The following is a 21,300-nucleotide window of genomic DNA, read 5'->3' on the forward strand; positions in this document are numbered from 1 at the left end:
GAAAACAGAGTAAAACTATGATACTTGCGGGTTTTACTGCTTGGTTTCAAACGTCTCCATGTTTCCTTTGTCTTTAAATATGACAGCACTTCACAAATGATTGCAGCTCTAGAAGTTTGGAGGTAGTGACTGAAGATTAAGAGTTTGTAATATCAAGCAACTCGCTTCCGCCATCTACAGTTCATTCACCAGTATTCAACCACGAGCCTGCTTAACCTACCGAATCAACACTAAACAAGAGAGAAATAGTTTTTAGATACTAAGTTCAACCCCTTAATAAAGCTTACTGTTGCTACTTGCTCCTGTAAAAATCAGAAGGTACCAAGAGGGTTGCTATGGTAAATTCATGGAAGGAATTGTAAAAAATTCTGATCTCAAGAGGGCGCTGTATGATAAGAATCTTTTTAAGCGCAACGTTGGCGCCTTGGAATTTGTTTTCATGGAGATATTTTCTTTATAGATGTTTTAAAAACTTATTTTCGCTATACATTTCTAAACATATAATAATCCCACAGCATATTGTCAATTTATGACAACTAACTCGATCAATTAAAATAAATTCTAATACTGGCTTCAATTATGACTGTTAAATATTAAATACAATTAATGTAAAATTCAAAAATAGATGTAAATATTGCACAATTTATGATAAGACAATAAATGCCCCAATAACATTTAAATATTCGGGAGTGCTTTGTGTTCTGTGTTTTCAGAGTTCATTCATTCATTCATTCATTCATTCAAGAAAAACACTCTAAACATTTAAAGAAAAATGCATCCAGGTTTTATCATTATATCGGAGGTTTATTTAACAAATAAGCAGAGGATCTAAATATGGTTTTTTTCGAAATTTTTCTCGACTTTTATTTTGGCATGTTTCCTCAGCCGGGGACATTTACGGTGCCTTAAACTCTCTTCCTTCACAGTTTATTATGCATTGATTGTGTAACAAGTTCACATGCTAAATAGTAGTACACAACGAAACAACGAATCTTAATGGATTTCACGTTAAACGAATAAATCATTTGAAAGAGTCGGGTCGTTGTGAAGGTTTGTTGTTTATTGCTGGGCTTTTTTAAAGTCTGAGTTAAGTTGAGGACAAACGACAATAATAATATGCTAGCAGTTAGCATTTAGCACATAAGCAATACTACTGCTTAAAACACTCTTTAAATTGTTTTATTTGGAAAGGATATAATCAAATATCAGCATAACCACATTTGTCTTCAAATTAATCAATTTGTCGCGTTGTTATTGTGCGTTACTGTGAAAACCGAGCCTGTGTTATAGCATTCAGTCATTGTGTATGTCTTTTGTTGTGTTCTTCAGTGACTGTAATTGCTCAGTCTATATGTTTTACCATTTATAGAGATAACTACGAAAAAAATAAACTTTATGATTCTATACATAAGCCATTGTCAATTATTGTAGAGTTTCCCTGTTATGATAATACTCTTACTGTGGTGTCTAATTAAATATGTCCAAAGTTACAGTCTTAGATCATCCTTATTCACAGTTACTTAACAATGCCAGTAGAAGGTAACAAGGACCAGGCCCTGCCTCCCATGTCCAGCCCTGTCAGTGCCCTTACTCCTGGAGTCCAAGAAGACAATGGCCTTTCCATCCCAGGAAGCAGTAAGGAAGAGCCAGCGGCTACATGTCCGGATAATGTTGGGGCACAGAATCCTAGAAAATCGCAGCCCCTACTCCACATCAACCGTCATGAGATCCGATCAGTGGACCACAACTCTCAGGCTGCTGAGCTGCAGGGATTGGGAGTGGATGTATATGACCAAGATGTTCTCGAGCAAGGTGTGTTGCAGCAGGTGGACAGGGCCATTCAGGAGGCCAACCAGTCTGCGGCCAAAGCAGAGGCAGAGAAAGAATATGAGTCTGTACTGGATGACGTCAGGTGAATTTATGCTTCCTTTGTTGATCTTGAAACATTGAACATGTACATTTGTCAAAGAATGAAATCTCAGTGTGAATGCTGGAATGTGATGTCACCTTTCTTGTAATGTATTTCAGGTCATGTACAAGTGCTTTGAAGCACATCAACAAAATTTTAGAGCAGTTAGCCCCTTATGCTGCCTCGAGCAAGGACATCAGTCGGAAAATTGAGTCTGTCAAAAGACAAAAAGAGAACAAGGTGAGCATATGCTGGATTGTTGTTATTATTATAATTTGGTTTAGCTTATACCACTATAGATTTTACGTTGTTGGAATTTTATTAGATATCTGCCATCTCAGTTTTAAAGCATAATCTATCATATATATATATATATATATATATATATATATATATATATATATACACACACACACACGTTATATTCATAATGAAAAAAGAGCTTGTCATTTTCAATAACACATTGTTGGTTGTTGTTGTAACCCTTACCACACAATACTTCAGAAGCCTGTTATCTTTTACAGGAGAAGCAGTTAAAAAAGATCAGAGCCAAGCAGAAGAGATTGCAGGCTGTTCTTGATGGAGAGGATATCCAGAAGCTTGAGGCAGAATTATTGATTGAGGATGATGAAGGTAAGTTTGAAGCACAGACCTTTGCAGAAGCTTTACATACATTATTAGCCTTATCATTGGTGCATCATATACTCCTTTGATCTTGCTGAACAATCACTTTGCTTATATGCCATGGGCGCCATAAATTATACACTTTCAGAATGTCTGTATCTTGGATGTTTGTTTTGATATGCTATTGTGGGACCAGTAGTGGTATTTTTTAAGGGGCAACGCTGGCGCCTTTTTTTTTCTTCTTTTTTTTTTACCTTATATTCACTATATATTGTTGTCTAATCATAAAACTTTACAGCATATTTGAAATGTTTGACCACTGACTCAATCAGTTTAAATAAATTATAATATTGACAATTATTGCTTTTAAATATTATATTAAATTATGTTAAAAATTATGATAACACAATAAATTCTCTAATGCAATTGAAATATTTTGGAGTGCTTTATGTACAGTGTTTTCAGAGGTTATTTATTTATTCTTTCATTCTTAAAAAACACTGTGAAAACATTTCAACAGAATGTTACAGAATGGCTGTATCATGGAAAGTGTGATCCAGTTAATTTCTCTCGTTGTGTTCCTTTGATTGTTTGCTTTAAAATGCTTTCATGACAATAGTGGAACTAATCTATACTCTGTTTGTCTCTGTTAGAACCAGGCCCATCCACTCTGGGCAGCATGCTTATGCCAGCTCAGGAGTCCGAATGGGAAGAGCTCATCCGCACAGGTCACATGACCCCTTTCGGTTCACGGATCCCTCAAAAGCAAGAGAAGAAAGAGCCGCGGAAGGTTATGCTCAGCGAGAACTCAGGATTTGACAAGTACCTTGACGATCAAGCCATGTTAGCGGATAGCAGGAAGAGACCCATCTTAAAGAAGAAGATCACCAAGAAGCTCTCAGGAGAGACGACGCATGGCAAAGAGCAAACGAACGGATCCCTCTCCAGCAAAGATAAGAAGCTCCAAAAGCGAATGCGTAAGCTCCAGAGGACCGCCTTGAGGGCTCACCCCAAAGCTAGGCCTAGGGTGGAGAAGGAGCCGTCCCGAGCCAGGAGGAGGAAAGGCGATGGGGAACAGACGTCAGATAGCGAGGGTTCGGAGTATGTCCCGAGTGATGAGCTGATGGATCCTGAGGAACCAGAGAGAGATGATGATGATGAGTTCTGGGTGGATAAAGATGAAGAATACGAACTTAAACCGTACAAGAAAAAGAACCAGGCCAAAACCAAGAAACCCAAGAAGGAGGACGAGAGCGACGAGTACATCCCTAGCAGCTCAGAGGATGAAGACTCTCAGAAAGACGGAAAAGTCAAGAAATGTAAAGATGATGGAGATATTGAGTGTTACAGGCAAAGGATTAGGTAAGTTTAGTCTGAATCCATCATTTCCTAAACTGTCACAATCATTACAGTCAAAGGCCATTCATATGTTTAGTTACTTTGCCTAGCATGTATGCTAGAACAGATAGTCTAATCCACTGATGAAATTGGCTGCTGTTCCTTGACTAAGCAAATTCTATGCCTATTCATATTTTCTCATTATGGTATGCATGTATTTATTCCAGTGTTGACGTGCAAATAGATGGAAGCAAACCTAACAAGATTTATGCATTCGTATTTATAGTAAGCAAATTGAGTTGGCATGCTCTCTCTCTCCATAGTTTCCCTGCTCTGGTTGGTTTAAATGTGAATGCAGCCACTCTCTTCTGCTATGGTGGAGCGCAGCAATGCTGAGTGGTGGAGGAAAGGGGGGAAAAAAACATAATTAACTGAACCAATGCTTAGTCTTGACTTAATTACAAGTGCAGTCTCGGAAGCCCCAGATAAAGGGAACAGTTTCATTGCAGAGTGACAGGACCAACCCCAAATGAAGATGGATTTTTTTCCCTACACTCCTCTCTCCGTTCCTTTCTTCGGGAGCTCAAACTCCTAATTGTCTGTATCAATCTTAATTTGCTTTTCTGACGACACTACCACTAACTGCTGTAGCTTTCCCTGAAGCCAGAAGTGGGTCAATTAAATCTGGCCTGCTGGAGTGAGGGGCAGAGGAAAGAAAAGGTCTCTCGCTCTTGCTCTCACTCTCTCTTCTGTTTCTGTCTTTGTCTGTCTGTAGTTCTTTGGCTAGGAAATTAAAAACCGAGGCCAGGGACTTTTGGTACCTGACTGTACCTTGCTGACTTTCCCATTGGAGGCATCTTTAACGGAGTCAAATTTTAAATGTCAGCAGTAGACTTGTTTTAGTTTGAGAAGATCGTTAATCAAATACGTTATGTGAAGTCTTCAGCATGGGAAATGTCTCGATGGGGTCTGTCGTTTAGCTTGACGCTGTGTCCACACCGGTTTGTGGCCTGTTTCTATTTTTTAACACGATGATGCACGGCTACTCAAGCCATTTTGTTACTGAACCTTGTGCTTAGTGGTCGGCCGATAAGGATTTTTTTAAGGCCTTGCTGATATCTTAGAGAGAAGGGTTGTTGTAGGCCAATATAAATCTGTTATATACAGTATGTCACACTTAAATCACATTTCATTTAAAAATTTCACATTTCATTATTTTAAAGATTTTTTAAAAGATTTTTAAAGATTTATACTTTTGATAGCTGATGCTGATAACTTAGAGTGCAAGGTGGTCAAAGGCCAATGTAAAGCCGATATAAATGACATCACACTTACATCACGTTTCATTTAAAGATTGGAAATGAATCAATGCAATGAAATTTATATTTATTTTACATGATGTTATTTAGAAACAAATCAATGTGAACAGAATCATTTTAAGTTGAAAAAGAAAAAGCCCTGTAAAGTAAACAGGTTTATTCATTAGATAGCATCTTCTTGATTCTGTAGTCCTAGTTGATAGTTGGTGAATGCACTGTGATTATGTGCAGCTTCAAGAGGCTTCAAGCTGATGCCGGTTGTGAATAGGGCATTACAAATGTAGTGGTAATGTTGTGGTTTTGTCTTCTTGCAGGAAGTGGAAAAGGCAAAGACTTCGGGAAAAAGAGGCAAAGAGAGAAGCAGGGGAAGAGGAGACTGAGGAGAGTGACGCGGAGTTTGATGAAGGATTTAAAGTGCCTGGTTTCCTTTGGAAGAAACTCTTCAAGTATGGCTCGCACAAATCACACATAGTGAAAGAAAACAATCAATAACTTACACATACACATGCAATGGCTGCGTCCGAAAGTTAAAAAATGCTTCCTTCTGAGGATGCGTTCCGAGGTAAGAAGGCATCATGGCCCGCCTGAATCCAGTGTTAGCTTCATTTCTTGTCTCCCGAGATACCTTCATCTGATTGATTTTTAAAGGCAGCATAGATGTATCTTTCGCTGCCTTTGATATCCCACCATCCTGTGCATTCCATTCCGTAACTGTTAAGCTAAACAAATAAAGATTTACTGAAAGTTGCGGATGGTGGTCAGTTTGTGTGTAAATGTAAATTTTTGACCAAAGTTTTCAACTTTTGATGTCATTTATAGTGAGAAATTACTATTGTAGTAATTAAATATTCGTAGGTTTCACCAAAGCTCTCACTTTTTTTTTTTCTTTTTTTTTCTGTGGATCATTACCTTTACCATTACGTTTTCGAAGTCTCTCCGAAATCAGTTTTGTGAGGTGCAAAGGTTGCCTGCAAAGTCATCGCCTGATAAAGCAGCGAGGCAACAAGTCAGCTGCCAAAGTTTTCGGACACAGCCAATGTGAAATATTAAATGTGTACAAAAATTACTCACAATTTTAAATGTATGAGTCCTGAAAGCTGAGCTGTGAAGTGCTTTAGGCTTAGAAAGAAGTACTCAGGCTGTTGTGTTCTGGATGTGTTTTACAGCACATCAATTGGGCAACACTTATGGCCCATTTATCCAGAATCAATAGTGATAATGGCCCTATGATTAATTCATCAGCCACTGTGTTTGTGCTGTGGCTGCGTTTTGTGTGACAAAGCGTTTGCTTTTGTTGTCCAGGTATCAGCAGACAGGTGTCAGGTGGATTTGGGAACTGCACTGCCAGCAGGCAGGAGGCATTCTGGGAGACGAGATGGGCCTGGGCAAGACGATACAGATAATTGCCTTCCTGGCAGGCCTGAGCTACAGCAAGCTAAAAACACGTGGCTCCAATTACAGGCAAGGGACCCTACATGCTTGTAGACTTTTACTGTATTTATCTAATTTAATTTATGAAAATCTTTTTTCTACCTCAGAATACAAATCATTTCTACGTAATTAATCATTTCTATATGAGAATAAAAATTATACACTGCATATTATTTATATATTATAATTACGTATATATATTTTTAATGTCTTTATCTGAGGTTGAAATGGGCTTCCATAGTGTTTATACCTTCTCTCGCTCTTTTTCTTCATTCTGTTTTTGTGCTTTGAGTCTCTTCCTTTCCAAAACACGCTCATCATCATCAGCCACCGAGTCCAACATGCACCCATACATGTGTACAAACACTCATAAACACGAGCACACATAAACACAGACGTCGGCTGTCTCCCCCACCCATCCCAGACTCAAAGTCTCGATTGCGATGAATATTTCAGCAGCTGGATTTCTGGTGGAGAGAGGCTTGCCGTGAATTATTAAAGACGTTTCAATTATGATATTCCTCTAATTCTCTTAGTGGCGACATCAAAGGAGAAACAAGGACGTGACATGAAATAGAGACTGCTTGTTGGGAGGGGAGGGTGGAAAATGAAACATGAAACATGTAATTAAACACGTTTAAGGTAGTGCCTTTTTACTTTTTTTGCTTTTCTTGCCAAACACTCTCGGGGTGGAGGCCCTCCTGGCTGGTCAATAAGCTGTCTGGCGTCGCCCATCCGCAAATTGATTGTTTGCAAACTCAATTATGGCTCGCTATCAATGGCTTTCACAGTCCGGAATATCATATCAAGCCGTAATGCTCCTAAAGCCATTTAGTGCATGTTTTTTCAGTTCATTTCTTTAGTGAACACTCAGATGGAGAGGAAGACCAGAACAGCTGTGGTGTAAGCTCATGGGGTTCATCACCTTAAAGTTTAATGTGTAATTGCAAGTAAAACATTTTAGGATTTCTCCAAAATGTAAAATGGACAATCAGCCAGTAATTATATTGACACAAAACTTACCCTCATTTCGATAAGGATGACATCACTGGAAATATTGTAACTTGTTCAGTAAGTGAGTCAGATGATGATTCACTAACTGCTGTGATGGATTCAATTCAGTGAGGACTTGGCCCACACTGTTTTACTGTTTGTATATATACAGTATGTGTTTTACTGTATGTGTATATACTGTGTGTATATATATATATATATATATATATATATACACACACACACACACACACACACACACACACACACATACATAATGTAAAACATAGTGTAGCCCAATTCCACAGTAAATTGAATCCATACATATTTATTGATTCATTTAAATGCTGTGATGGCAAAGCTGAATTTTCTGCAGCCATTTCTCCAGTCTCACATAATCCTTCAGAAATCATTCTAATTTGATAAATAAAAAAAGTTAAAAGAACAGCATTTATTTGAATAAATTAAACAATCCTTTTATGACATTATAACTCTTTACTGTCACTTTTTATCAATTTAATACATCCTTACTGAATAGTATTATTTTCCTATTTACTATATATTAATAGCTCCTATTAATTTCTAATTAAAAAAAACTTACTTAATACTTACCCAAATTTCTGATATATATATATATTATTGCTTTGGTGCTGAGGAATGCTGTGCAGGAATGATTTTTAATCGAAGGCTTTCATTTACCCCAAATGAAAAGCAGATGACTTATTGCATATTAAACACCTAGTAAAAACTTAGTTTCTCCAGTGTTGTGACCACATTCCCTTCTCCTATAGGTATGCTGGACTGGGACCCACGGTCATTGTGTGTCCAGCTACAGTCATGCATCAGTGGGTGAAAGAGTTCCACACATGGTGGCCTCCTTTCCGTGTTGCTGTCCTCCACGACACGGGCTCCTTCACCAGCAAAAAGGTGAGACACGCTCTACTGGAGCTGAGGATGTCCATTCTTGTGACTTCCATAATGTAAACTGTTTTGTTTACTCTCAACATATGTAATCTCAATGCTCTAACTTTTCTATACAAGCAACATGACAACAAGATTAAGATGAACTGTGTCGCTTTGGCCTGTAACGTTTATGCCAGCGTGAGATTTTCCCCTTGTCAGCAAATATCCTAGTGTGTGGAGTCGAATTGGCTCCAAGGAAATGTTAAATTAATTAAAGCTAAGGTAGCAGGAGCTGCTGTGGGGCGGCTGTGAAGTGTTTACTGTGAGTGGTCTTCACTGCCCCCCTCCCCATCCTGCCTGACACAGTGATTAATGGGGGTTGTTGTCTGGCAGTCCGTGCTTTGCCCTCTAGGTGGAGAGTTGGTCTCAAGAGCTTGTGGGAGAGAGACAGAGGAACGTTTATGCAGCGTTGGCACCTAATGATACCGCCTTCACGCTAACACTAACACTCCTGTAGAGCAGATGTACCTGATTAATTGGCTACAAAGTAAAAAAAAAAAAAGTGTGGAGGGGGGGTTGGGAACAGAGGTTAGTCGCTTTGCACGTCTATAATTGGAACACTCTTGAGACCGTTCATGTGAGACGTCAAAGCAGACGTATAGACTCGTCATTCTGATGAAGACGCTATCGCCAGGGGCCTGATACCGGCAACCTATTGCAATTTCCTCAATTTAATTAACAGCCAAAAAAGACATTGTTGTGCGAGTGAGTTTACTTTCCGGTTTTACTTTATTCCTTATTTTCAGGAGAAGCTCATCCCGGAAATAGTGGCAGGTCACGGTATCCTCATCACTTCCTACTCATACATACGCATTATGCAAGATTACATCCAGAAGTACGACTGGCATTACGTCATCCTGGATGAGGGCCACAAGATTAGGAACCCCAACGCTGGGGTGACTATGGCGTGCAAGCAGGTGACCGTTGCTTTCTTTTCAGAGATTTTTCCTGCATTTTACAATCAAGCTGTCAAATAAAGACTTGCGGTTTTCACAAAGCACGCAAGTAAAGCTAGTTGACCCTTTTCGAAATGAACTTCGTTCAGTCTGCATCCAGTTAAATGAGCTCCAGAGCTATTGATCGCTATATAAAAAAAATCAATTGGAAATTTCTCAAAACTTTGATTTGGTATTGAATAAACTGAAGCTAATGGAGCTTTAAAACCAAATCCATCTTAAACGGGGTTTCACTGTCAAGTAGTATCTGACCGCTTGCACAGGTAGGCTCCAAAACTATTTTGATTACTTGATCAACTCACATCTTGTTATGAAGGATTGTCACTGATTTCTTTTTTTTCCCCTGTACACAGTTCCGGACACCCCACCGTTTCATCCTCTCGGGCTCACCCATGCAGAACAACCTCAAAGAGCTGTGGTCGCTCTTTGACTTTGTGTTTCCAGGGAAGCTGGGGACCCTGCCCGTCTTCATGGAGCAGTTCTCTGTGCCCATTACCATGGGAGGATACTCTAATGCGTCTCCAGTTCAGGTGAACCACTCATCACCCAGAGCTTACTGATCAGTGCAGTTATAATTCTCTTATTATTCATATATAAACCTATCATTTACATCAAATATAACGGCGTAATGAACGCAGAACACACTGTATATTACACGGAGATGGAAGTGCCTGTATTAATTCAAAGGCATATAAAAACCTTCTAACAGCGTACTGATGGCTGCATGGTGAATGGAATGTAGATGTGCCATTATTAGGAAACCTTTTTAATAGCACACTTACTTTATGGATTTCATTTCCGAACTGCTTTAAAAGGCTATTGATGTTTCCTTTGCCAATAATAAAAACCTTTACTAATTATTAATGTTATTAAATGGTTGAAGATAGCTAACCCCTGACTCATGGTGCTCTCTCCTTTCTCAGCTGTCTGCATAGTCCTGCTGACCAGCCTCATACGTTCATACATTTTCTTTTAATGGATATTCATTTGAGAAATGAGAGAAGACTTTACAATCTTGCAATTCGAATTTACACACTTTATGCTGTACATATTTCTTTGCACCAAAAATATATGAAAAATTAACTAACGTCTGTCCTGTGCACTAATTCAAATCATGTTGCAATCTCGTTTGTGTGTGTTTGACATTCTACTTTAAAAGTATGTGTTTCAGAGTTTAAATCTGGAGTTCTTTTTGTAAAAAAAAAAAAAAGAAACATTTTGATATTATAGAAAGGTTTAAGAGCCTTTTAAACATGTATCTAATTCTTTTATAATTATGCATGTATGACCGTATATTAATTCAGAGATACATTTATTTTTAAAAGTACAAATATTCTTTCACATTGCAGGACCGTTTAAAACGAACTAGGGAAAAATAAAGGGTGTGATGTTTGTATGTCTTGTAATAAAATAAAGAAGCAAGCACAGACATCTAGTGGCTACACAATAACTCTGCAAACACAACAAAAGGGGTCTTTAAAAATTTTGAAAAACTTAAAAGTGATAATGAAATTATTAAAGGTAGGGTAGGTAATCCTGTTCAGAAACACTTTTTTTTATACTGGGTGAAATGGTCCTTCCATCCTGATAGTAGTCAATACATTATGTGTTTAGAAAAAGGAATGAAAAAAATCAGACCTCTGTAGCAGCTGCAGGACAGTAAAAACTCTGACCAATCACTGCCATTCGGTGCGAATGTAAAGAACCAATCAGATGCCTTCATGTCTCGTGCCCGCCCCGAGCCCCACTGCGCGCGCTGCCCTGCGTGCACTCATCACATGTCACCGTTCCCGGAAATATTCAGCTCAAAGCACCTGCATATGCAGTCAGCGAAGGCAAACAAGGCAAAAACTACTTCCTCGGACCCTGCCCGCGCTCTTGAACGACCTCCTCTGCTTCGCCCTCGACCCCGGACCTGTCCTCGAACCGACGATGCGGTACTTGTCTCCGGACTCGGAGTGTACGTTAGTCTTCATTAGAGTCAACAATGTTTTCATCATGGAAACTCTTACATGCAAAACACCATATATGTTATGAATCTTACACGAAATTCATCTTCATCACAGTGTAACTGATGGTAATGGAAAAACGTGTATCAATGCAACCTGTTTTTAGTTTTGCCTTATAAATATAGCTCGTTACCGAATGAAACTTTACCATTATCGATATGCTAGCTTGATAGTGAGTACTAAAAGAAATCTTATTTGTTTATATTCATAGTGATAAAGTTAGGTATTTTATTACATGTGATTCTGACATGATGTCACTGTATGTACTGCGCTCCTTCCTCTCCACTCGTCTCAGGTAATAAATGCGTCTTGTTCCAGCCTGAGCGTTTGGCGTCGCGCGTTCATGTGTTTTGGGGGCGTGGCTTTTGAAGGAGCTCAGAAGGGAGGGGGTGGAGTGAATGGAAATAATGAGCTGTGTTTATTGCAGATTAAAAGGTCTACAGTCACTCGATTTTTAAATTTTCTTTTTCAGAGTACTTACATTTTAATTATGTATTGGTATATAAAGACAGTTTAAACAAATTTGGAATGTTTTTTTTTTAGAAAAATGATTACCTACCCTACCTTTAAAGAAATAAAAAATGTAAACATTAAGTCTTTAGCTCTTTTGCAGCCAGCTCTATTATGAAGCATATGCTGTATCACTACTTATTCACACATCTAACCTCTGCTTCTCTCTCTCACTCTTGCTCTCTCTCTCTCTCTCTCTTTATCTTTTGTCCTCTCAAATGGGCCCTAATCTGGGCTCGTTGTATGCCCTGCAGTGTTGTGGTTCCACTGCAGGCTTTCTTTTGATCTGCGAACCCCTTTAAATTACAGCTAAATGGCATTTGGCCTAACGCTGGATCAGGAGAACATTATTGATAAAAGAGTGTAGCCCCCCTCTGGAGTCCAGCAGCACTCTTATGAATCTTTAATGTGTCAATCTGCTGATAGGAGGAGAGAAAGAGAACAAGCGGCTGTTGACATGCCTCAGGACACACTCATTTATTTGGCTTTCATAAAATGTATTGAAGTGGATGCTTGTTAATTAGCAAAAAACATAAACATAAATATATTTTAGTTGGTGTGTTTGCTTGCAAAAAGTTCAAACATGTACACTACTGTAAGTTTGGGGTCTGTAAGATTATTTAATGTTTTTGAAAGAAGTCTATTATGCTCACCAAAGCTGCATATATTTTATAAAAAATATATATATTATATTTAATCAAAATAATATTGTGAAAATAACTGTTTTCTATTTTAATGTATTTTAAAATATAATTTATTCATGTGATGACAAAGCGTCATTTACAGCAGACATTACTCTGATTTTTAGAGACATTATTATGATCCTTCAGAAATCATTCTAATATACTGATTTGGTGTTAAGTAATCATTGCTTATTATTATCAGTGTTGTGCTGCTTAATATTTTTGTGGAGACCTTTTTTTTGTTGTCACAAATGAATTTATGTGTTTTATTTATAATCCTCAGGTCCAGACAGCCTATAAATGTGCTTGTGTTCTTCGGGACACGATTAACCCTTACCTGCTGAGGAGAATGAAGGCTGATGTGAAAGCAAACCTCTCTTTACCTGACAAAAACGAACAGGTGCCCATGCAATACTTAATAAGATGTGAATCTATACTCCACTAGTTATCTTTGTATTCCTTGCATGACAACATCACTTGCATTTTAGGCAGTTTGGCCAGTTAGTTCATCTGAAAAAGTAGTTCCAAGGAAAGTCAAAGCTTGAAACATTGAAACTTCCTAGTGTTGAATAATCAAATATATGTTGACTAGAAGACAAACATCAACTCAGTTACAGCCCATAATGTTTTATTGTCCAAACAGGTCCTGTTCTGCAGATTAACGGAAGATCAGCGGCAGGTTTACCAGACTTTTTTGGACTCCAAAGAGGTTTATCAAATTCTGAATGGAGACATGCATGTAAGGGATACATGTGTAAAACACCAGTGTGATTGCTCAAAATTGATGATGATCTATTCCCCACTATGTAAAAAGCCTTATTCATTATTCAGTCCACTTGAGAGTGGTGACATCCCCTATCATTATATGTTCACATACAGTTGTGGTCAAATAAATAGCAGTGCATTAATAAAAGTGAATAAAGTGCAAATATTTTTCAATAGCTTTTATTTCCATATTTCAAATGTACTTAAAACATTACACGTTCAATTCCCAAATTAAAGCTTATCAAGTCTGTGTTATTCTTTTACAGGAAGAAAAGAAAATGATTATTAATCTGTTAAAAACCAAAAAAACAGCAGTGTTGACTTCACTTTAAATTACTGAACTAATATTTAGTTACATAACCATTGTTTTTGATAACTTCTATGTATCTGCGTTGCATCGAGTCAATCAACTTCTGGCACCTACAGTAGAAACAGGTATTTCAGCCATGAACAAACTACATTCCACAGTTCCTGTGAATTTTAATGTCACCAATGGGGTTGAAGTAATTTACTTCTGCGTGTTTCAGGTTTTTGTTGCCATTTTAAAGCATTTGAGAACATTTTAGCTGAGCATCCTATAATTTGCTGCTTTTTTAATACATTTTCCCCTCACCAATCAACTTTTTAATCAAATCAAATGTCATGACAGCTGGGTTTGTTGTCTTTCCATTACACTATTACACTATTACAATGGTTCATCGGGTTACTGATGTTGTACTGCTATTTTTTAAACACAATTGTGCTTGTTTAAAAGAGTGTAAAGAAAAAACATTTAGAGAGCTTCTGGAATTTGTATAGTGGGATGTTTGAACACTCCAATCCATAGTGGGATTCAAAAGTCCACACTGGGATTCAAAATCTAATTTAAACCTAAAAGTAAAGTTTTAGTATTTTAAGGCATTTTATCATGTAAAATGAATAATAATGATTGTATGATTTGCCATTATTTCTTGGTCACTAAAAATGATCATTTTGTCAAGTTATCCAAGACAACAGTTCTAGTTCGCACAGCTCTCATAAAAGCAAACATAGCTCAAACTACTAGTACAAATTTGCTAACATTTTATTTTACTTTTTTTTTCACGCAAATTGTTATGCTAACACCAATGTGAAATGGAAAAAGTATGAAATATGTTAAACTGGACTTGTACTATTCGTAATGTGTACAGATACTTTTGCTTTTCTGTGAATTACCTTATCACAGTGATGCAGAATCTGTTTAATTGGCAAATTTGTCAGCCTTACACACCTGTGAAGATGCTTGCCTTGTTGCATAAAAAAAATAGTCCTTGTGAATTATTGACTCTCTTTATGTGCAAAGTGTCATAGCAAGGAAAAGCTCCTTTATACAAACTATTCATCACAATGCTCTAAATGTGTTTTGAGTTGACAAAAGCTGTGGGTTGCAGAGCAGTTTACAAACCCCTCTTATGTGGTCACAAACTCCATTAAGCCACATATATAATGCAAAGACTGCTGCATTTACTTCAAGGAAGAGACTTTACTTTGCTCTGGTCAATTACCTTCATTAAATTAACCAAGTTTATTAATATTAAGATTTGTGTTTCCTATTTCTTACATGGAAAGAGAATTGTTTTTCTCCCTCCATTAAAAGTATTAACATATCCATCCGGTGTATTAATCTCAATCCTCTGCACTGTGGTTCTAGGTCTTCTCAGGTCTCATAGCTCTGAGGAAGATGTGCAACCACCCGGATCTGTTCACAGGCGGGCCACGGCTGCTCCGAGGCATCCCTGATGACCAGCTGACCGAGGAGGAGCACTTCGGTTACTGGAAACGCTCTGGGAAAATGATTGTGGTGGAGTCACTGCTGCGCCTGTGGTTCAAACAGGGACACCGAGTGTTGCTTTTCACCCAATCCAGGCAGGTCAGTAAGAAAAGACCGGTGAAAAGAAGGATTGACAAAATGCACAACAGCAAAGATGTGATTGGGTGATTTCAGCCAAATTCACATAAATAGATCCATCAGGCCGTCGCTGAAGTAAAGGAGTGCGAATAAACCCACAGTATTGATGGATAAGCTGCACTCTCACCATCTCCAGCAGAACCACTAAAGGACCAATAAAGTTATTATGTCATTTTGCCCTCTAATAGAATTCATTAGGAGATCTTATTGCATTGTAGGGTGTCTGTCAGGACCCAGCTGTCTTTGTTCAATAGAAATGAGATTTGGCTTCAGAGAGAACCTAAAACCCACACAGTTGGTACTTCTGTACATGTAATATTAATCTCACTTAATCCTATTAGCACTAATCCTGTTCTTTATGCTCTGTCTGAAACCCTTTCTCCCACACACACACAGATGCTGGAGATCTTAGAGGTGTTCGTGAGGGAGAATGGCTTCTCCTATCTCAAAATGGATGGCACCACTACCATTGGGTCCAGACAGCCTCTCATTGCTCAGTTCAACCAGGTAAATATGGGATAGCAGGGCGTGTTTTATGCTCTCTGTGATGGTAACGTTGCTTTTGAACCAATTTATTAATCCATTCAGTTGTTTTCCCCCCTTTTTACAGAACAAGGACATCTTCGTCTTTCTCCTGACAACAAGAGTTGGAGGTTTGGGAGTCAATCTGACTGGAGCAAATCGGGTTGTAATCTACGACCCAGACTGGAACCCTAGCACAGACACTCAGGTCTGCCAAAGCTGTATTTCACATCCAAAACGCATGTTCTTGCTGTACCTGATGCAAAATGTTCAGCTTGTAGCATGCACCGTTGATCGGTAATGATCTGAACTATTGACCTCTTCCTGTAGGCTCGTGAGCGTGCCTGGAGGATCGGGCAGAAACAGCAGGTGACGGTTTACAGGCTGCTGACAGCTGGAACTATTGAGGAGAAGATTTACCACAGGTTAGTTTCCTGGGACTGGGCATTGAGATGGAGCTGGTAATGGTGAGGAGGACTATTACAATCCATAATATCCTACTTCTGTCTGCAGGAGCTCAATAGACAGTAATTGAAATGCATTATTTTTTTAATTAGATATCAACACAAATTCGCTAATTGGTCGCTAAAGGCTGTCGTAGACTACTGGGTTATTTGTAGGGAGGCAATGGGAATTTCGAAACACCGCGAAGAGTGGGATTGTTGGCATATTAATTTTGCAATTTCAAACTAACCTGCATTTGTTAAACTGATAAACCATCCAGCAGGGTGAGATTTTGGCATATCAGTGTTTAGGCTATAAAGGAAATAATTCAGGAAATGTGGGGCTAGAGTGTATCTTAATGGCGATTAAAAAACAACTACAGTATTTCTTGTCTCTTTCTATAGACAAATCTTCAAACAGTTTCTCACCAACCGAGTGCTAAAAGATCCTAAGCAGAGACGTTTTTTCAAGTCTAACGACATTTATGAACTTTTCACGCTGAGCAATCCTGACGGCTCCCAGGGAACAGAAACCAGTGCAATATTTGCAGGTAATTCATGGATATGTTAACCATTTGAGCATATTTTCTTTGCAAGAACAGCTCTGTTCATTTGGCTGAGGTGACAAAGAGGAGATGTGTTAAAATCAGGCAATGTAAACAGAATCTAAACAATGTTTGGTACAATGCAAAGACGGTACCCTTAAAGGGACAACTTTGTACCTTATCTACTCGAAAAAGGTGTATATTATTAACTTAGAGTAATAATATGAACCCTTAAAGTACTACAATGCAGCTTTCAGGGGTAAATAAGATATAAAGATGTCCATTTGTAGATACAGTACAGAACTCTTTTGAATTGTGTTGTATTTGTTATTATTTCATAGGCACAGGATCAGATGTGCAGGCTCCAAAAAAACACAAGACCACTCGTCCATCTCAGGGGACCTTGAGACCATCACAGTCTCATTCATCTGCATTTTGCGTTGAAGACCAAGATTCCACATCGCTATCAGGAAACAGAAACGCTACCTCAGTCAACGGTCTCTCAAACAACAGTGCTTCTGGGCCACCGAACAATAACCTTGAACCTCATTCCATTGCTGACCGTTTGACAAACAGCACTAGTAAAGATCTTTCTTCTACGAACAGCCCTCAAAAGCACAGAGAGAAGAAAAAGCACTGTGAAATGCCAGAAAAGGACACGTTACCCTCAGACGGACCCAAGCGTAAGCATAAAAAACGCAAGCATTCTGAGGATGTCAGGTTTGAGGGCTGCCGTATTTCTCACCTGGTGAAGAAAAAGAGATACACAAAAGAGGAAGAGGAGGAGGAGAGAAAAAATGAGAAAAAGAGTGACGATTATGTTCTAGCCAAACTCTTTAAAAAATCAGGGATACACAGTGTCATGAAGCATGACAGCATCATGGAGTCATCGAACCCTGACTATGTACTTGTGGAAGCTGAGGCCAATAGGGTTGCGAAGGATGCGCTGAGAGCTCTGAAGGTCTCCAGGCAAAACTGCAGGCTGCCTTTCTCAAGAGGGTCTGCGACAGCAACCCCATCTCCAGTCAAGTACGTCTCCTTTAAAGGGTTATTTTACCCCAAAATTTAAATTGTCAATAATTACTCACCCTCATGTCGTTCCAAACCCGTAAGACTTTCATTCATCTTCGGAACACAAATGAATATATGCCACGACGCTTATATGTTGTGTTGATGTGAGAGCAGACGCTGTTGCGTGAACGTGCGTTGAAGATTATATTTTGTAAATAAAGTACTTCTGTTGGGTTTTTTTGCGCAAACAAAACTCTCGTCACTTCATAAAATTGAGGTTAAACCACTGGAGTCACATGGATTACTTTTATGATGATTTTACTACCTTTCTGGGGCTTGAAAGTGGTAGTTGCGTAGACTGTCAATGGAGGGACAGAAAGCTCTCTGATTTCATTCAAAAAGATCTTCATTTGTGTTCAGAAAATGAACAAATGTCTTACAGGTTTGGAACGACATGAGGGTGAGTAATCCATGACAGAATTTTCATGTTTGGGTAAACTGACCCTTTAATTTTATAAGTAAACAAGTAAACAATATTGTGTGTCTTGTAATATTATAAAATGTCAATGATAAAATAAGGCTGTTTTAACATAATTTTTTCTCTTAGGAGAAGGTTTGGACAGAAGAAAAACTCACTTCTTTCTCAGTCATCTGGAACAACGGGAAAAGCAGCAGAGAAATGCAAGGTACGTCTATATGGGTACAATATCCTGTGAACCCCCAATAAAATAATAAATGATGTTAAGCAAGTTTTTTTTTAATATAGGATGCAGCTATTATAAAGAAGTCAGTGGTAAAGAAGCCAGGATCTGCTGCTCACTTCAGCGGTGATGGAGCACAGGAGGAATCCGCTTCTCTCTCCTCATCCTCTCTTCTCGCTAAAATGAGAGCCAGGAATCACCTCAATCAACCACAAAGACAAGAGGATGAGGAAGAGGAAGAGAGAGAGACTCAGTCTGCCGCCGTGCATGTGACTCCTACTGAACACGATGAGCTTCTGGTCGACCTGAGGAACTTTGTGGCCTTCCAAGCTCAGGTGGATGGCCAGGCGAGCACCAAGGAGATCCTGGAGTACTTCACCCCAAGACTCACTTCCACACAAACACCAGTGTTCAGAGAACTGCTGAGAAATATTTGTGAGTTCCACAGACTTTCCGGGCAGGAAGGGATGTGGAAGCTTAAAGCTGACTTCAGGTAAACGGAGCGGAGCATATTAAAAGATTATGAAATGTGCAAATGCACATTTCAATAAACTTTCCAGAACTTTCCAGGTTGGCCATAAAAAGTACAAAAAAATAATTGTATTGGCCCTATTATTGTAAAACACTCCTATTGTATGAAAAGAATTGTCATTTTTATTGCTTGCTGTTTTTTCTTTGCTTTTGTAAAATTCCTGGAAATTACTTGAACTTGGAAATTTCCTTAAAACTGTGTTGGTCAGATAACTATTGATGAGACCAGTATTTGTTTTGCTGTACTATATTATAATACTATTGCAATACCATTGTAATACTATTGTAATCTTTTTTTAATAATGGAAAATGTACATTTATATAGTGCTTCCACCCTAAAGGTGCTTGGTGCCAAATTGTTTACATGACGTTTTAGTGAGTATAGGTGGCTTTTAAAGTTATAGCCAACATTATTTAATGTCTTGAGAGTATACCTCTACCTCCCACTTAATGTTTGTTCATTGGGAACAAATGAGATTTAATGTAATTGCAATGTGTAAAGCCAGTGATGGAGTTTAGGGAATACTGTTATACGTTTGAACAATTAAATGTATTCATTAAAAGTTACCTAATAAACATCATCCTTTACATCAACTCCTTAGTACGTTTTATTAATATGATCTAGGAAATTTAATGCATCACTAGATGATGAGCCGGAAGATGCACCACCACACAAGGGCTTATCTGAGCTCATTTTGAAAAGAACAATGATTTTTCTGTTGTTGCACATTAATCACAATGCCATGGGCTCTCAGGGACAGGGTTTTATTTCTTGTAAGTTAATGTGTCAGAAATTAGAGTTCGTCTTATATTGTTTGTCAGCGCGATTTAGTACACAACCAATGAAAAACAAACCGACCTCTTCAATTGTAAAAAAAATTTAAATAAAAAATAATAATTAAATTGTGTTTTTTTGTGTAAATACTTTTCTCTTCGAACTAGAGCGAATGAATCATTAAAAGAACTAACTGAAAATGCTTGTTTGAAACAATATAAAAGAAAACAACAGATTGAGTTTATGAATTTATACAATGCTCTGTTTCCGGCCTCATTAAAACTTTATTCGTTTATGTAGTCTTTAATGCATGGGCTCAGAATAATAGTATTTTACTTATTCGTTTGTAGTCTATTAACCAAAAGTTGTCTTTTTTTTAATGGTAGGTATTTGTGCGCGAGCAGTCCTGTCGCTGACCATGGTGCTGAAAGTTTTTCTTTTTCTTTTATTTTCTTACGAGGCCTCGTGCGCACACAATTATTCTGTTAGTTAAAAATTAAAAACAGCAATTGTTCACTAGCACATGCACTCTAAAGACAGCGCTTTATGACACTCATTTCAGCTGGCACATATACTGCTGTAATACACTCACTCTCATCTCTCCCATTCAGCCTCTCAAGATCGTAGAAATCACTTGATCTATTGGTTTGCTCAATCTAAATATATCTCCGTTTCGTATAATAATAATACAAATGTCAGGAAGTTATACAGAGCTCGTCCCCCAGTTTCCGATGCATTTTGACGATAACACCAACTTTATTTTCAGCAGTGCATAAATTAATTACACGCATTTAATAACTAAAATATCATTATATTCCCCTCTTAATATCATAAACGTTCTACGCCAGGGAAGCACTTAATAGTGCAGGGGGCCATAACAGGCTATTATCCTTGTGTAATGCTATTAGAGAACCAATTATGCACCATTACACTTGCTTTTTTGCCGTTTATGTGATTTCATCCAATACCGTCCTGCACTTCAAAATTTCAGCTGCTACTCGGAGCCTCATTTCCAGCAGCAGAGGAGCGGCGGTGTCTGCGCGCGGCGTCCCGCGTGCGTTTTAAAAGTAATTGAAAGGGTCCCGCTGCATATCATTTACGCGAGAGTGGGAAATAAATCCTTGGACCCCTTGCTGTGAACAAAATCAAAATTTGGACCTGCGAGCGCGCAGCCAGTGGATTCTCGTATAAAGTGGACCCCTAACCCATATAATGAGCAATTACTGGTCTGACAGCCAATTTTAAATTCAAAAACAGTCATCTAGATTTTTAATATAAAAAGCAACTGTGTAAAAAAAAAAAAAAAAAAAGTGCATCGTGCTTTGTGCACGTGTGTTCGTGATTT

At 38.3% G+C, this 21,300-nt stretch overlaps 1 protein-coding gene across 1 annotated transcript; it reads left to right on the forward strand.

The window, feature by feature from the left end:
• The first annotated feature begins 906 nt into the window (after positions 1–906).
• ercc6 (excision repair cross-complementation group 6) lies at positions 907–19,774 on the forward strand. The gene is made up of 20 exons (XM_082154941.1): positions 907–1,050; positions 1,517–1,912; positions 2,029–2,149; positions 2,434–2,542; positions 3,187–3,895; positions 5,505–5,636; positions 6,493–6,651; positions 8,406–8,541; positions 9,324–9,494; positions 9,887–10,063; positions 13,019–13,135; positions 13,379–13,474; positions 15,170–15,388; positions 15,824–15,934; positions 16,038–16,157; positions 16,280–16,374; positions 16,798–16,943; positions 17,279–17,966; positions 18,556–18,634; positions 18,715–19,774. Exons 2-20 carry the CDS (start codon positions 1,527–1,529, stop codon positions 19,144–19,146), a joined length of 4,203 nt encoding a protein of 1,400 aa, XP_082011067.1. The 5' UTR covers positions 907–1,050; positions 1,517–1,526; the 3' UTR covers positions 19,147–19,774.
• The last annotated feature ends 1,526 nt before the right edge of the window (positions 19,775–21,300 follow it).

The sequence above is a fragment of the Leuciscus leuciscus genome (assembly GCF_965113295.1).
Source record: "Leuciscus leuciscus genome assembly, chromosome: 22".
In the NCBI taxonomy this organism is placed as follows: domain Eukaryota; kingdom Metazoa; phylum Chordata; class Actinopteri; order Cypriniformes; family Leuciscidae; genus Leuciscus; species Leuciscus leuciscus.

Excerpts from the sequence above, each read along its gene's own strand:
- ercc6 (XM_082154941.1), top strand. The coding sequence starts at position 1,527 with ATGCCAGTAGAAGGTAACAAGGACCAGGCCCTGCCTCCCATGTCCAGC. Across the intron at positions 2,150-2,433 it reads AAAGACAAAAAGAGAACAAG|GAGAAGCAGTTAAAAAAGAT; the intron begins GTGAGCATATGC and ends TATCTTTTACAG. Across the intron at positions 2,543-3,186 it reads ATTGATTGAGGATGATGAAG|AACCAGGCCCATCCACTCTG; the intron begins GTAAGTTTGAAG and ends TGTCTCTGTTAG.